Consider the following 18,035-nt stretch of genomic DNA (forward strand, 5'->3'; position numbering starts at 1 on the left):
GGGTGCGCCCCACGCCAGGCACGGCCCAGGAAAGGGGGTGCGCCCCACGCCAGGCACGGCCCAGGAAAGGAAGGGGGTGCGCCTTATTCAGGGTTCAGTTTTAGCAGTGGTGTCTCAGCGAGGAGAGGCTGGGGGCCGCGTGCTGCTGACTCACGCTCCATGTCATCCCCAGAAGTGTCAGATCAGTGAGAAGCTGCAGCCGATGCCGGCATACTCAGCATCTGCAATAGCTCGCAGGGTGAGCACCGTCCAGACAGCTCATCCCGAACATCCACCGGCACCCACCCATCACAGCCGCACACTCACCTCTCTCCTCCCCGTGCCACAGAGAGAGCAGGGATGAAAACATTTCAGGCAGCCGCAGCATCAGCACCAGCACTCCACCCCCACAGCCAGGACTCCTCCTCGCCAGCCATCCCACATCATCCTGTCAGCCAGAGCCACCGGACTACTACCTCTAATATCACACATCATCCAGCCAGAGCCACCGGACTACTACCCCTAATACCACACTTCATCCAGCCAGAGCCACTGGACTACTACCCCTAATATCCCACATCATCCTGTCAGCCAGAGCCACCGGACTACTACCCCTAATATCCCACATCATCCTGTCAGCCAGAGCCACCGGACTACTACCCCTAATATCACACATCGTCCAGCCAGAGCCACCGGACTACTACCCCAATATCCCACATCATCCAGCCAGAGCCACCAGACTACTACCCCTAATACCACACATCATCCAGCCAGAGCCACCGGACTACTACCCCTAATATCCCACATCATCCAGCCAGAGCCACCCGACTACTACCCCAATATCCCACATCATCCAGCCAGAGCCACCAGACTACTACCCCTAATACCACACATCATCCTGTCAGCCAGAGCCACCGGACTACTACCCCTAATACCACACATCATCCTGTCAGCCAGAGCCACCGGACTACTACCCCTAATATCACACATCATCCAGCCAGAGCCACCGGACTACTACCCCTAATATCACACATCATCCAGCCAGAGCCACCGGACTACTACCCCTAATACCACACATCATCCAGCCAGAGCCACCGGACTACTACCCCTAATATCCCACATCATCCAGCCAGAGCCACCCGACTACTACCCCAATATCCCACATCATCCAGCCAGAGCCACCAGACTACTACCCCTAATACCACACATCATCCTGTCAGCCAGAGCCACCGGACTACTACCCCTAATACCACACATCATCCTGTCAGCCAGAGCCACCGGACTACTATCCCTAATACCACACATCATCCTGTCAGCCAGAGCCACCGGACTACTACCCCTAATATCACACATCATCCTGTCAGCCAGAGCCACTGGGCTACTACCCCTAATATCCCACATCATCCAGCCAGAGCCACGGTACTACTACCCCTAATATTACACATCATCCAGCCAGAGCCACCGGACTACTACCCCTAATACCACACATCATCCAGCCAGAGCCACCTGACTACTACCCATAATATCACACATCATCCAGCCAGAGCCACTGGACTACTACCCCTAATATCACACATCATCCAGCACATTCCTGCACCTCTACCGAGTACAGACGGGAGGGAACCTGCGAGACACAATACAAACCGCAGAGCAGGATATACTATATACAGGAGGAGATGACACAGGTATATACTATATACAGGAGGAGATGACATACAGGTATATACAGGTATATACTATATACAGGAGGAGATGACACAGGTATATACTATATACACGGGAGATGACAAACAGGTATATACTATACACAGCAGGAGATGACATACAGGTATATACTATATACAGCAGGAGATTACATACAGGTATATACTATATACACAGGAGATTACATACAGGTATATACTATATACAGGAGATGACACAGGTATATACTATATACAGGTGGAGATGACACAGGTATATACAATATACTGAGCAGAGGACATACAGGTATATACTATATACAGGGGAGATGACATACAGGTATATACTATACACATGAGGAGATGACATACAGGTATATACTATATACAGGAGATGACACACAGGTATATACTATATACAGGGGAGATGACATACAGATATATACTATATACAGGAGGAGATGACATACAGGTATATACTATATACACAGGAGATTACATACAGGTATATACTATATACAGCAGATGACACAGGTATATACTATATACAGGAGGAGATGACATACAGGTATATACTATATACAGGGGAGGACACAGGTATATACTATATATAGGAGGAGATGATACATAGGTATATACTATATACAGGGGAGATGACACAGGTATATGCTATACACAGGAGATGACATACAGGTATATGTTATACACAGGAGATGACATACAGGTATATACTATATACAGGGGAGATGACATACAGGTATATACTATATACAGGGGAGGACACAGGTATATACTATATATAGAATACAAAACTCCCAAATACATTTTGTGAGCGCACGACGTCTGGCAGTAGATACGCCAAAAGACCCCGACCTCACCAAATCAGCTCAAAACAAACCATGCCAAAAGGAGAAAAATTCAGAGCAATGATTTATAAAACAAACTTTAATTGCCATAAATAGTACAAAAATATATATCAAAACATTACATTATTTAATGACTAGAGCACAGGATGAATGTCCCAGGAATGCTGGAAAAGCGCCCATCCCCCCACTCCCCCAGATGTAAATACCCTTGTAATGGTATGCATAAGGAAAACCACCTACACTATCCAACCAAGGTCACCCCAAAACAGTGGGATTCTACAGTAATGCCATTAAGTATGGTGGTGGAAAGAGGGTGCTAGCACTTACCACTACACAGAGGTAGGAGGGGGCGGTCGGGCGATGGTCCCCAACGCACGTTTCCCAGTGCCACTTCCTCAGGGGGATAACCATATACTGCCTAACAGGACCTTAAAATAGCCCTTGGCCCCGGTCACATGGTACACAGCAGCCAATCACAGTGGCGCCATCGGCACATACGCACTGAGTCCAGCAGGTCCCGGCAGTGAAACTCAGCGTCAGACCAGGTGCGCACGCCCAGGGCAAAAAAATGCCCGGAGCGCACACACCGAGCCCTGAGACGCCGGTCCACACAGGGACAGGACGAGTCACAGCGCGATGCGCACGGCCACTGATGAGGGAAGATACTAAGATGCACAATATAGATATAAAAGCTACTCCCTCCACATCCACTACTCATAGCTACTACCAATACAGGACAATTGAGGACCCATCAAAAATACAGCTCATAATAAAAACCGGTAAATAAATAAATATACAAAGTGGAACTAAGCCGTTTTCTATACATCGGCTTCACATTATAGTGGGAAAGGTGCATCGCTTCAGTATAACAGTCTCCATAGTAAAAATATTTGTCCCATTTTCTCTGAAGCAGATGTCTTGATGAGTCCACTTTCCCCTGATTTGGATGGTATCCACGCTGGTTACTTGAACGGAGCCAAGGACATATTCAAAAGGCAAACCTTAAGGCCTCGGATCAATTATTATCACTAATAATGTAAATAAACCAGAGGTTAAAATCACAAACACAAACATAAAAACAAATGCTAAAACCAAAAAATCCCGAACCATACAGGGGATAAGGACGCCCAGGGCTGGAAGGGTCATATACTTAAATACAAAAGGAAGCAGAGGATGACACCTTGGCACACACAAATAAGGAATAAACAATAGGGAGTACAAACGGTACCAGGGATTCCCAGCCAGTCTCCCATGCTGGTTCTTGCCTAGCCTCAAGATGCTTAGCATTTGCGATCTGACGAGGGCAGGCACATTCAGCTTAGTGTGGCCATTAAGTACTCATAAATAGGGAGCAAAGCTTAAAGCCTCATTCAGACCCGCTGGTGACATAGTACCAAGTCTAACTATCCACCTAGTTTCTTTTTGTGCTAGAAGTTTTTTATTGTCCCCACCCCGAATACCCAAGTGCAAGGCATCAATACCCCTCACCTTTAATAGATTTGCATTGCACTTATGGTGCCGCAAAAAATGTCGTGGAATGGGTTTAAGGTCCGACGTGTCGGTCACTGTCTTGGCCGCACCAATGTCCCGGACACGGACTCTCAGCTCCCGTGTGGTAAGGCCTATGTAAATCATAGGACACGGGCAGGGCCGGACTGGGACTAAAATTCAGCCCTGGCATTTGAAGTCACACAGGCCCACTTGTCACATGGTGACTGTATAATATCTTTGTACACTTGTAGGTTACAAGAAGTGAGGGGAGTATAACACGACTATATAACATATAATCACAGCTGTATCCAGCATTACAGCTCAGCTCCCATAGAATGTAATACAGCACAGCCACCATAGAGTATAATACAGCACAGCCCCATAGAATGTAATGCAGCACAGCCACCATACAATATAATGCAGCACAGCCCCATAGAATGTAATGCAGCACAGCCACCATACAATATAATACAGCCCATCCCCATAGAATGTAATGCAGCCCAGTCCCATAGAATGTAATGCAGCCCAGTCCCATAGACTGTACTACAGCCAGCCCCTATAGAATGCAATGCAGCACAGCCCCCATAGAATGTAATGCAGCCCAGTCCCATAGAATGTAATGCAGCCCAGTCCCATAGACTGTAATGCAGCCCAGTCCCCATAGAATGTAATGCAGCACAGCCCCATAGAATGTAATGCAGCTCAGCCCCATAGAATGTAATGCAGCTCAGCCCCATAGAATGTAATGCAGCACAACCACCATACAATATAATACAGCCCAGTCCCATAGACTGTAATGCAGCCCAGTCCCCATAGAATGTAATGCAGCCCAGTCCCATAGACTGTAATGCAGCCCAGTCCCATAGACTGTAATGCAGCCCAGTCCCATAGACTGTAATGCAGCCCAGTCCCATAGAAAGTAATGCAGCCCAGTCCCATAGAAAGTAATGCAGCCCAGTCCCATAGACTGTAATGCAGCCCAGTCCCATAGACTGTAATGCAGCCCAGTCCCATAGAAAGTAATGCAGCCCAGTCCCATAGACTGTAATGCAGCCCAGTCCCATAGACTGTAGTGCAGCCCAGTCCCATAGACTGTAATGCAGCCCAGTCCCATAGACTGTAATGCAGCCCAGTCCCATAGACTGTAATGCAGCCAGTCCCCATAGAATGTACTGCAGCCCAGTCCCATAGAAAGTAATGCAGCCCAGTCCCCATAGAATGTAAGGCAGCCCAGTCCCATAGAATGTAATGCAGCCCAGTCCCATAGACTGTAATGCAGCCAGTCCCCATAGAATGTACTACAGCCCAGCCCCATAGAAAGTAATGCAGCCCAGTCCCATAGACTGTAATGCAGCCCAGTCCCATAGACTGTAATGCAGCCCCGTCCCATAGACTGTAATGCAGCCCAGTCCCATAGACTGTAATGCAGCCCAATCCCATAGACTGTAATGCAGCCCAGTCCCGTAGACTGTAATGCAGCCAGTCCCCATAGAAAGTAATGCAGCCCAGTCCCATAGAAAGTAATGCAGCCCAGTCCCCATAGAATGTAATGCAGCCCAGTCCCATAGAATGTAATGCAGCCCAGTCCCCATAGAATGTACTGCAGCCCAGTCCCATAGACTGTAATGCAGCCCAGTCCCATAGACTGTAATGCAGCCCAGTCCCATAGACTGTAATGCAGCCCAGTCCCATAGACTGTAATGCAGCCCAGTCCCATAGACTGTAATGCAGCCCAGTCCCCATAGAATGTACTACAGCCCAGCCCCATAGAAAGTAATGCAGCCCAGTCCCATAGACTGTAATGCAGCCCAGTCCCATAGATTGTAATGCAGCCCAGTCCCATAGACTGTAATGCAGCCCAGTCCCATAGACTGTAATGCAGCCCAGTCCCATAGACTGTAATGCAGCCCAGTCCCATAGACTGTAATGCAGCCCAGTCCCCATAGAATGTACTACAGCCCAGTCCCATAGACTGTAATGCAGCCCAGTCCCATAGACTGTAATGCAGCCAGTCCCCATAGAATGTACTGCAGCCCCCCTCCCCCCCATAGCCCCACAATCCAGTTATCATAGACAGTCAATGATATATAATAATAATAATAATAATAATTAAAAAAAAACAAACACTCTACTCACCTCTCTCCTTGTGCCCCGCGCTGCTCCTGGCTCCGGTCTCAGCAGCTGCAGTCTGCCCGCCCGGTCACACAGCAGGTGCGCGATGATATGACGTCATCGCGCACCTGCAGTGTCAGCGGCAGGCAGAGTGGGGAATGATGGGAGAGGGGGCGTCAGCAGACGCACTCTCCTCCATCATTGCATTCAACTGTACCGGCGTCATAGACGCCGGTATAGTTGAATGCGGGGCCGGGAGTGTGGGGACAGCGGGGGGAGTGTGCCGACAGCGGCACACTCGAGCGGCCCACTACTGCCATCGGCCCTTCTGGCATTTGCCAGAACTGCCCGATGGCCAGTCCGGCCCTGGACACGGGCATGTCGCATAGTAGATTACATTAGTTGTGCTGCATGAGGATCCGTTCCCTGATGTCAAATTCTCTCGTTCCATCAGTAGAAGTGAAACTGGAGCATCGCAGGACATTGGTGCAGGCAAGACAGTGCCCGCACAGGAAACACCCCAAAATGGGGCCCCTCGAACCAAATGGGTTACTCGGACTGGGGACATAGTGGCTACGCACCAGCAGGTCATTCAAATTTTTGCATCTCCTAGAGGTCATCTGAGGGTATGGGCCAAGGGAGGCCGCCAGGGAGGGCTCAGCCCCAAGAACTGACCAGTGCTTGGCAAGGATGGAGCGCATCCCATTCCACTCATGATTGTACATAGAAATAAAGCGAATGGTGCCAGCCCCATCCCTGCCAATCTGCCGGTCACGTGGATGCAGTAGAGTCTCACGTGGGGTCTTTCTGGCGCTATCATAACCATGTTTTATGGATCGCCGGCTATACCCCCGAGCCAAAAATCGGTCCCTGAGATCAGAGGCCTGTGCCTCAAACTTTGACTCAGAGGAGCAGATTCGCCGCATCCTCAGGAATTGTCCGATCGGGACGGCCCTAACCGTGGATGGATCATGTGCCGATGAGGCATGCAACAGTGCTTTAACAGAGGTCGACTTCCTGAAGACATCCGCCTGGATACGACAATGGTTGTCGATCTCAAGACGGACGTCCAGAAAGTCGACCGCAACCTCACTGTAAACGTGCGTAAGTTTAATATTAAGAGTGTTGTTATTCACAGCACCCATAAAGTCCTGGAGCTGCTGGACAGTCCCATCCCACAAAAAAAGAATGTCATCAATGAAGCGATACCAGCACAGCACATGGGAGGCGGCCGGTGGGCCCTCGTCGCCAAAAAGGAATCTCTCCCAATAACCAAGGAAGAGATTAGCATACGAAGGCGCACAGGCCGCGCCCATGGCTGTGCTGCGCTTCTGTAAATAAAAAACGTCTTTAAAGACGAAAAAATTGTGTGTGAGAACAAAGTCCAGCAGCTCAAGTATCAATCCACGTAAAGGGCCGTCCAGATCGGAGGTCCCGAGGAAGAAGCGAACCGCCTCCAACCCACAAGAGTGTTCTATGCAAGTATACAGCCCTTCAACGTCAGCAGTGACGAGAAGGGTTGCTTTGTCCACAAAGATGCCGTCAACCCGTGCTAGGACATCCGTGGTGTCACGGATATAAGAAGGTAATGTCTGGACTAGGGGCTTCAGATAGAAATCAATAAATTGACACACACGGTCACATAAACCCCCAATCCCAGACACAATCGGACGTCCCGGGGGGTTGAGGGCATCCTTGTGAACTTTGGGCAACAAATAAAAGGTAGGAGTTCTGGGGGATCTGACCATCAAACCATCGAAGACCTTTTTGGGGATAATACCCCCCTCGAAAGCTCCAAATAGAACCTGCTCTAACTCCCGCAGGTATATCACCATCGGATTGGAGGACAACCTAATGTAGGTGTCAGAGTTCCTGAGGATGCGGCGAATCTGCTCCTCTGAGTCAAAGTTTGAGGCACAGGCCTCTGATCTCAGGGACCGATTTTTGGCTCGGGGGTATAGCCGGCGATCCATAAAACATGGTTATGATCGCGCCAGAAAGACCCCACGTGAGACTCTACTGCATCCACGTGACCGGCAGATTGGCAGGGATGGGGCTGGCACCATTCGCTTTATTTCTACGTACAATCATGAGTGGAATGGGATGCGCTCCATCCTTGCCAAGCACTGGTCAGTTCTTGGGGCTGAGCCCTCCCTGGCGGCCTCCCTTGGCCCATACCCTCAGATGACCTCTAGGAGATGCAAAAATTTGAATGACCTGCTGGTGCGTAGCCACTATGTCCCCAGTCCGAGTAACCCATTTGGTTCGAGGGGCCCCATTTTGGGGTGTTTCCCGTGCGGGCACTGTCTTGCCTGCACCAATGTCCTGCGATGCTCCAGTTTCACTTCTACTGATGGAACGAGAGAATTTGACATCAGGGAACGGATCTCATGCAGCACAACTAATGTAATCTACTATGCGACATGCCCGTGTCCTATGATTTACATAGGCCTTACCACACGGGAGCTGAGAGTCCGTGTCCGTGAGCATGTCCGGGACATTGGTGCGGCCAAGACAGTGACCGACACGTCGGACCTTAAACCCATTCCACAACATTTTTTGCGGCACCATAAGTGCAATGCAAATCTATTAAAGGTGAGGGGTATTGATGCCTTGCACTTGGGTATTCGGGGTGGGGACAATAAAAAACTTCTAGCACAAAAAGAAACTAGGTGGATAGTTAGACTTGGTACTATGTCACCAGCGGGTCTGAATGAGGCTTTAAGCTTTGCTCCCTATTTATGAGTACTTAATGGCCACACTAAGCTGAATGTGCCTGCCCTCGTCAGATCGCAAATGCTAAGCATCTTGAGGCTAGGCAAGAACCAGCATGGGAGACTGGCTGGGAATCCCTGGTACCGTTTGTACTCCCTATTGTTTATTCCTTATTTGTGTGTGCCAAGGTGTCATCCTCTGCTTCCTTTTGTATTTAAGTATATGACCCTTCCAGCCCTGGGCGTCCTTATCCCCTGTATGGTTCGGGATTTTTTGGTTTTAGCATTTGTTTTTATGTTTGTGTTTGTGATTTTAACCTCTGGTTTATTTACATTATTAGTGATAATAATTGATCCGAGGCCTTAAGGTTTGCCTTTTGAATATGTCCTTGGCTCCGTTCAAGTAACCAGCGTGGATACCATCCAAATCGGGGCAAAGTGGACTCATCAAGACATCTGCTTCAGAGAAAATGGGACAAATATTCTTACTATGGAGACTGTTATACTGAAGCGATGCACCTTTCCCACTATAATGTGAAGCCGATGTATAGAAAACGGCTTAGTTCCACTTTGTATATTTATTTATTTACCGGTTTTTATTATGAGCTGTATTTTTGATGGGTCCTCAATTGTCCTGTATTGGTAGTAGCTATGAGTAGTGGATGTGGAGGGAGTAGCTTTTATATCTATATTGTGCATCTTAGTATCTTCCCTCATCAGTGGCCGTGCGCATCGCGCTGTGACTCGTCCTGTCCCTGTGTGGACCGGCGTCTCAGGGCCCGGTGTGTGCGCTCCGGGCATTTTTTTGCCCTGGGCGTGCGCACCTGGTCTGACGCTGAGTTTCACTGCCGGGACCTGCTGGACTCAGTGCGTATGTGCCGATGGCGCCACTGTGATTGGCTGCTGTGTACCATGTGACCGGGGCCAAGGGCTATTTTAAGGTCCTGTTAGGCAGTATATGGTTATCCCCCTGAGGAAGTGGCACTGGTGGCCACGAAACGTGCGTTGGGGACCATCGCCCGACCGCCCCCTCCTACCTCTGTGTAGTGGTAAGTGCTAGCACCCTCTTTCCACCACCATACTTAATGGCATTACTATAGAATCCCACTGTTTTGGGGTGACCTTGGTTGGATAGTGTAGGTGCTTTTCCTTATGCATACCATTACAAGGGTATTTACATCTGGGGGAGTGGGGGGATGGGCGCTTTTCCAGCATTCCTGGGACATTCATCCTGTGCTCTAGTCATTAAATAATGTAATGTTTTGATATATATTTTTGTACTATTTATGGCAATTAAAGTTTGTTTTATAAATCATTGCTCTGAATTTTTCTCCTTTTGGCATGGTTTGTTTTGAGCTGATTTGGTGAGGTCGGGGTCTTTTGGCGTATCTACTGCCAGACCTCGTGCGCTCACAAAATGTATTTGGGAGTTTTGTATTCAATATTCTCTGTGTTTCTCACAGCTTTCCCATTCTTAGGCATGGATTTCCGTGCGCGTGACTGCACCTGGCGAGTACAGATTAATGATGTCTGTCTTGACAATGCTGACGGGGTGGTTGAGGGGTCCTCCAAGGAGTTGCAGGAGGTGGTACATCGTTTTAAGGAATTTTTACGTAAGAGGACTCGGACATGGTGGAACCACGAGTTCCTGGATATGTATATCCAGAAGAATCTTATCCCACGTGGGCTTCGTATCCAAGTATTTCCGTCATTCCCTATCTTGGATGACAAGTTTAAAAATGATTGGGAGGAATTGACTAATACCTGCTCCAGGGGGTTCATGGTTCTACTAAAACGGTTGAACCATGAATCTCTGGAAGTAATTGAGAAGGAGATTGATGAGTTACAGGTGTGCCTGCAGAAGGACATGTCAAGTGATGCTCTAAAAAAGCTAAATGAAATTGATGCCGACTTGCCGAAGTGGGCCCATGACATTCAAACAACTAAAACAAAAAAATTTAATCGTGATATTCTGGACAAACAGCAGTCTAGAGTATATAGATGGCGGAACCCATGGGGTCGTTCTCGCCCAAGGTCGAGGAACATGTCTTATTCCCGCGACGTCATCGCAAGTCCTACGTGCCTGCGCGGAAAGGACCTGCCATGACGTCATGTGACCGCGACGTCATCACAGGCCCTGCGCGCCTGCGCGAGCAGGCTGGGACCGGAAGCTGCCGCCTGTACCTCGCGTAGGCGACAGAACTACAAGTATGGTGAGTATGTTAGAACTACAAGGGGCCCTCGGATCGGAAGGTGAGTATATTTATTTTTTATTTTTTAACCTGTGACATACGTGGCTGGGCAATATACTACGTGGCTCTGTGCTGTATACTACATCGCTGTGCAATATACTGCGTGGCTCTGTGCACTATACTACATCACTGGGCAATATACTACGTGGCTCTGTGCTGTATACTACGTCACTGGGCAATATACTACATGGCTGGGCAATATACTACATGGCTCTGTGCTGAATACTACGTCACTGGGCAATATACTGCTTCACTGGGCAATATACTACGTCACTGGGCATTATACTACATGGCTGGGCTATATACTACGTGGCTGGGCAATATACTACGTGGCTCTGTGCTGAATACTACGTCACTGGGCAATATACTACATAGCTGGGCAATATACTATGTGGCTGGGCTATATACTACATGGCTGGGCAATATACTATGTTGCTCTGTGCTGTATACTATGTCACTGGGCAATATACTACATCGCTGGGCAATATACTACGTGGCTGGGCAGTATACTACGTCACTGGGCAACATACTACGTCACTGGGCAATATAAGTCGTGGCTGACCAATATACTACGTGGGCTGTGCTATATACTACGTGGACATAGATGCGTTAGAATCGGGCCACCATCTAGTATGTATGTATGTATGCATGCATGCATGCAGACACACACACACGCACACACATATATATATATATATATATATATATATATATATATATATATATATACAGAGAAACCATCAGCACAAAAGCCTCAGCAGAGCATCCTCTTCAACTTCCTCCATCCTATAAATGGTCCAAGACGTCAGCAATAAAATATCAAGAGGCTCCCAGCAGACCCAGAATACAGGAGATGCTCCACCACTTCTACAACTACGAGTACAAGCCTAACCCAGAAGGAGTGAACCAAGCTACAAAAGACCTCAATTATATATTCTACACCATGGCTGAACTGTCCGACCTTAAAAAAGTCAACTATAAAAGGCCAAAAGAAAAAAAGACCAACAGTTGGTTTGACAGAGAATGTAAAGCCATACGGAAGATCCGGAGAACAGCCTCAAACAAGAAACACAGAAACCCCAACCATCCGGGTCTGAGGGTTGCCTACGACACCATACAAAGGCAATACAAAACTACCCTCAAGAGGAAGAAGCAGAGTTACATCTCCACCAAACTTAACCAACTGGAAGACGCCCTCCAAGACAACTCCTTCTGGGAACTATGGAACCACATGGGCACAAAAAACAAGAAAAACATCATCCATATCCAAAATGGCAATATCTGGCTTCAGTACTTCAGAGACCTCTACAAAGACATCCCGAAGGAAGAACTAAACCAAGAACAGAAAACATAACGGAAAAACTAAAAGCTATGGAGGAAAAAGTCAAACATTTCCAAAATCCACTGGATACACCAATCACACTACAGGAGATTACAGAGAGAATATCTTCCATAAGGTGTAGAAAAGCTAGTGGCCCGGATGGAATCCCACCAGAAATGCTGAAATACAGCCCAACGGAAATACAGGCAGCAATGGTCAAATTGTTCAATATTGTGCTGAGTGCTGGCTACTTTCCTCGTACCTGGAATTAAGGCCTCATCTCACCCATTCACAAGAGTGGGGACAGGTACGACCCCGCCAACTACAGAGGAATATGTGTCAGCAGCAACCTGGGGAAACTGTTCAATAGCATCCTGAACAAAAGGATCCTTAATTTCCTCACCGAGCATAACGTCCTCAGCAAAAGTCAAGCGGGATTCATGCCAAACCACCGCACTACCGACCACATCTACACCCTGCACAGCCTCATTCAGAGTCACGTCCACAACGCAAAGCACGGGAAGATGTACGCTTGTTTTGTGGATTTCAGAAAGGCTTTTGACTCAGTGTGGCACCCGGGCCTGTTACTGAAACTGCTGGAGAGCGGAATAGGAGGAAAAACCTACGATGTCATCAAAAGCTCCTACACCAAGAACCGCTGCAGCGTGAGTGTGAATGGTAGAAGAACGGCTGATTTCCAGCAGAGCCGCGGAGTCAGACAGGGCTGCACCCTAAGCCCAACGCTCTTCAGTATCTACATCAATGAGCTGGCAACAGCTCTTGAATCTTCCACGGCACCAGGTCTCACACTCCATGATGCCCAGGTGAAATTCTTGCTGTATGCAGATGACCTATTGCTGCTGTCACCAACAGAGAAAGGTCTCCAAGAAAAACTGAAAATCCTGGAGAAATTCAGCTCCACGTGGGCACTACCGATCAATGCAAAGAAAACCAACATCATGGTGTTCCAGAAGAGAAAGCCAAGACCGAACCAGCACCTTCCATTCATGCTAAACAACTGCGCTCTTACAGAAATGGACAAATATACCTACTTGGGCCTTGAAATTCACCAGTCAGGGAGCTTCAAAACAAGCCATAGAGACACTGAAGGACAAGGCCTGCAAAACCTTTTATGCCATCCGGAGGAAGCTACCATCTGAAGCCACCAGTGAGGGTCTGGCTAAAAATCTTCGATGCCATAATCACCCCAATCCTCCTATTCGGCAGTGAAGTCTGGGGCCCTCACACATACCTAGACTGGTCAAAGTGGGATTCCAGTCCAACAGAAATATTCCACCTGGAATTCTGTAAACACCTTCTCCAGGTCCATCGGAGCACCACCAACAATGCCTGCCGAGCTGAGTTAGGCAGATTCCCACTGCACCTAGCAGTCCTGAAGAGGGTGCTGTCCTTCCAGGCTCACCTACAGAGTAGCAACCCAAGCTCCCATCACCACAAAGCCATGCTACATATAGGTGGTCCCCACAAACCAGGACCCCCGGAACAGCTTACCCAAACCCATCCTGACCGAACCGTCAACCAAAACAACTTGACAAAAGCCACAATCAGGAAGATGGTAGAGGAGGGGCAGGAGAGGTACTTCAGTGTCTGGAGGAACGAGATCAGCAGCTCACAGAAACTGACCATGTACCAGAGTCTACAGAGAGACTATAGACTGGCTCCATATCTGGAGAAACTCTCGGACCCAAGAGACCGCCAGATACTGAGCCGGTACAGACTCAGTGCCCACAATCTGGCCATCGAGGTCGGCCGGCACAGACAGAGCTACAAGCCCAGGGAGGACAGACTGTGCCTACACTGTGACCTAGAGACCCTGGAGGATGAGACCCACTTCCTGCTACACTGACCCAAATACGAGAAAAAAGGAGCAAATAGGCATCTATAGCAACAAAATCAATAATTTTATTAGTAGCCAAAATAGTATCCAAAAACAGTGACAATATATCAAATAACACATGATAAAACTATAGCAGGACAGAAACAGAGGAACCCAGGAGATCCATAGTTGCAGATTGCCCATAAAACCATTGTAGCATATTAAGTGCCAGTGCCTATATATGCGGTAAAGTGGTAAGAACACCACTCCCAATAATGTGCGGTAGAAAAAAACATTCCCCTTGAGAAAGCGATGCAGTAGACACGCGAAACGCGCGTCGGGGTTAACTCCACCTGGCCCAGGGTCCACTCTTGTTTTGCTTTGCCCGCGGTAAGTTTATCAAGCCCTCCTTCCTCCTGTAATGTTTTTTCTACCGCACATTATTGGGAGTGGTGTTCTTACTGCTTTACCGCATATATAGGCACTGGCACTTTACTTAATATGCTGCAATGGTTTTATGGGCAATCTGCAACTATGGATCTTCTGGGTTCCTCTGTTTCTGTCCTGCTATAGTTTTATCATGTGTTATTTGATATATTGTCACTGTTTTTGGATACTATTTTGGCTACTAATAAAATTATTGATTTGGTTACTATAGATGCCTATTTGCTCCTTTTTTCTCCTTCATCCTCAAATCTTTTGGAGTGGGCTTTTTTTCTCTTTGTGCTGCTTGTGGTCAGGCTTTGTTCTAAGCCCCACTTCTTTGACATTCTAATATGTCACTGAGGTTTTTGCATTTACTGACCCAAATACTCAGCAGTGAGGGTCACTCTCTTCAGGAGACTCTGATCTCTTCCCGGATTTCAGCACCATGAAGGAGGAAAACATATATCCTGCTGGGGTAAGAAGAGAGCGCGGTGGAGATAGCAGCGCAGTATGTAAACGTGTGCCGTAGACTGCGAGAAAGACAGCCATGATATGACATGGATTTCCTTACCCCCACCCTGCACCCCATCCATCGTTCCCACAGTCCCTATCCATCGTCCCAGCAGTCCTCACCCATTATTCCCACAGTCCCTACTCCCTACTGTACTTGTGCTTTGGAAAAACTGATGTTTATTTGGTCCTGCCAATAAAGCTTCTTTGAATTGAATCTTTGAATATCACCTCACCGTACACCCCTATATATGTATATATCACCTCACCGTACACCCCTATATATGTATATATCATCTCACCGTACACCCCTATATATTAAGAAGATTGTAACCACAAAAGGGGTAATAAATTATTAATTAAAATATAAAGTATTATGATGACCCCAGTGAAAACAAACAAAACGTGAGTGGAATCCACTCCTAACATGGAGAAAAAGACCCAAACACCTAAAGCATGGATACCAGTCCCAGAAAAAGGAAAACAGAGCAAGGTATATGTATCAATGTATATAAATCTTTATTAGTGGTAATGATACATATAAATAAAAGTGCACATGTTGGATAAAAAAATTAAAATAAAATCTCCAAAGGAATTATTACATAGTAGCCAATAGGCCTACGGTGTACCAAAAAAATTTATACAGTTATATAGTAATTGTATGTATATGTCACCCAAATTATCTAAAAATACATAAAAACGTGAAACGTTAAAGGATAAAAAAGTAACCCATAATAGGGATAAAAAGGAAAGTGACAAAAGTGCAAGGTGCAAACGTGCAATATAGGAAAGTGAAAATCACTCACAAATCTATCAAGTGCATTGCACACAAGGGACAATAAGGTGGCCAATACAAAAATATGGAGGACATATACCTGATGGTAACACCGTATCCAACACGACGCACCCCGACGCGCGTTTCGGATACACGATCCTTCGTCAACCCCCTGACGAAGGATCGTGTATCCGAAACGCGCGTCGGGGTGCGTCGTGTTGGATACGGTGTTACCATCAGGTATATGTCCTCCATATTTTTGTATTGGCCACCTTATTGTCCCTTGTGTGCAATGCACTTGATAGATTTGTGAGTGATTTTCACTTTCCTATATTGCACGTTTGCACCTTGCACTTTTGTCACTTTCCTTTTTATCCCTATTATGGGTTACTTTTTTATCCTTTAACGTTTCACGTTTTTATGTATTTTTAGATAATTTGGGTGACATATACATACAATTACTATATAACTGTATAAATTTTTTTGGTACACCGTAGGCCTATTGGCTACTATGTAATAATTCCTTTGGAGATTTTATTTTAATTTTTTTATCCAACATGTGCACTTTTATTTATATGTATCATTACCACTAATAAAGATTTATATACATTGATACATATACCTTGCTCTGTTTTCCTTTTTCTGGGACTGGTATCCATGCTTTAGGTGTTTGGGTCTTTTACACCCCTATATATGTACAGGGGTTGGACAAAATAATGGAAACACCTGGAAACATCAACAAAAGTTAGTTTCAAATGGTGTAGGTCCACCTTTTGCGGCGATTACTGCCTCAATTCTCCAAGGTATGGATTCATACAAGGTGTGAATTGTTTCCAAAGGAATTTTAGCCCATTCTGCAGTTACAAAACCCTCCAGTTTTTTGAGCGACAATGGCGGCGGAAATCGACGTCTAACTTGAATCTCTAAAATCGACCATAAATGCTCAATAATGTTGAGGTCTGGGGATTGTGGGGGCCAGATGAGATGCTCAACTTCATTAGAATGTTCCTCGTGCCATGTTTTAACGATTCTAGCTGTATGAATTGGTGCATCATCATCCTGAAAGATGGCATTCCCCTCCGGGAACAGTGCTTGAACCATTGGATGCACTTGGTTACCCAAAATGCCTAAATAATCTCAGCTGTTAATTCTTCCATGAAGGGATATAATTGGCCCGGCGGATATCCACGAAATAGCACCCCAGATCATCACAGAATCTCCACCATGTTTTACGGTTGGGAGAAGGCAGTCTGGATGGAATGCTTCTTTCGGCTGTCTCCAAACGTACACTGGGCCGGAGGTCGGAAATAGGGTAAACGATGATTCGTCTGAGAATATCACATGTTTCCACTGCTCCAGGGACCAATTCTGGAGGTTTCTACACCACTGTAAACGCTTGGAAACATTTGTCATTGAGAGCAGCGGTCTTCTAATTGGAGCTCTTCCGTGGAATCCAGATTTGTGCAGCTCCGGACGAACAGTTTTCATTGAAACTGGGTTCTGTAGGTGTTCATTGAGCTCAGCAGTGATTTTCGGAGCCATGGTCTTGCGATCCTCTCTCACAATTCGCTTTAGAGTCTGACGGTCTCTCTCAGTTAACTTTGACTTTCAGCCAGACCTGTGCTTTGCTGCGGATGTTTTTCCTTCTCGTTCAAACGCATTCATTACTTTGGAGACAGTACCTCTTGACACGCCAAGCATTCGGGCACTTTCTGTTACACTAGCGCCTGCCATACGAGCACCAACAATTTGGCCTCTTTGGAAATCCGAGAGGTCTGCCATTGGTATCAGGTTCTCATCAATGTTCTTACAACTATGCAAAACAAACAGTTAATTAACATACTCATATCACATAACACAAATAATCTACTACACAACATTACCATATGTCACGGTTTGCATGTTTATCACATGTTCGAAGATGAGGATGCCAAAACGTTAGGTGTTTCCATTATTTTGTCCAACCCCTGTATATATCACCTCACCATACACCCCTATATATGTATAGATCACCTCACCGTACACCCCTATATATGTATATATCACCTCACCGTACACCCCTATATATGT

The 18,035-nt window shown here is 46.8% G+C and overlaps 1 protein-coding gene across 14 annotated transcripts in view; it reads right to left on the reverse strand.

Moving 5' to 3' along the window:
* The window catches only part of NDRG4 (NDRG family member 4), a 138,789-nt gene that overhangs the window by 94,749 nt on the left and 26,005 nt on the right, over positions 1-18,035 (reverse strand). For 4 of the 14 annotated variants that reach the window (XR_013221723.1, XR_013221722.1, XM_077288982.1 and 1 more), the window contains exon 1: positions 307-402. The exons of 7 other annotated variants lie outside the window; for them this stretch is intronic. Coding sequence is in view for 3 of the 7 variants with exons in the window: in XM_077288982.1 (XP_077145097.1) it covers positions 307-367 (61 nt within the window). In the remaining 4 variants the exon portion in view is untranslated. Of the gene's footprint in view, positions 1-154; positions 403-18,035 lie in introns of those variants that run through there. 3 more of the 14 variants (XR_013221725.1, XR_013221724.1, XM_077288983.1) reach the window with 3 other exon arrangements.

Source organism: Ranitomeya variabilis, chromosome 2 (genome assembly GCF_051348905.1).
Source record: "Ranitomeya variabilis isolate aRanVar5 chromosome 2, aRanVar5.hap1, whole genome shotgun sequence".
Taxonomy (NCBI): Eukaryota; Metazoa; Chordata; class Amphibia; order Anura; family Dendrobatidae; genus Ranitomeya; species Ranitomeya variabilis.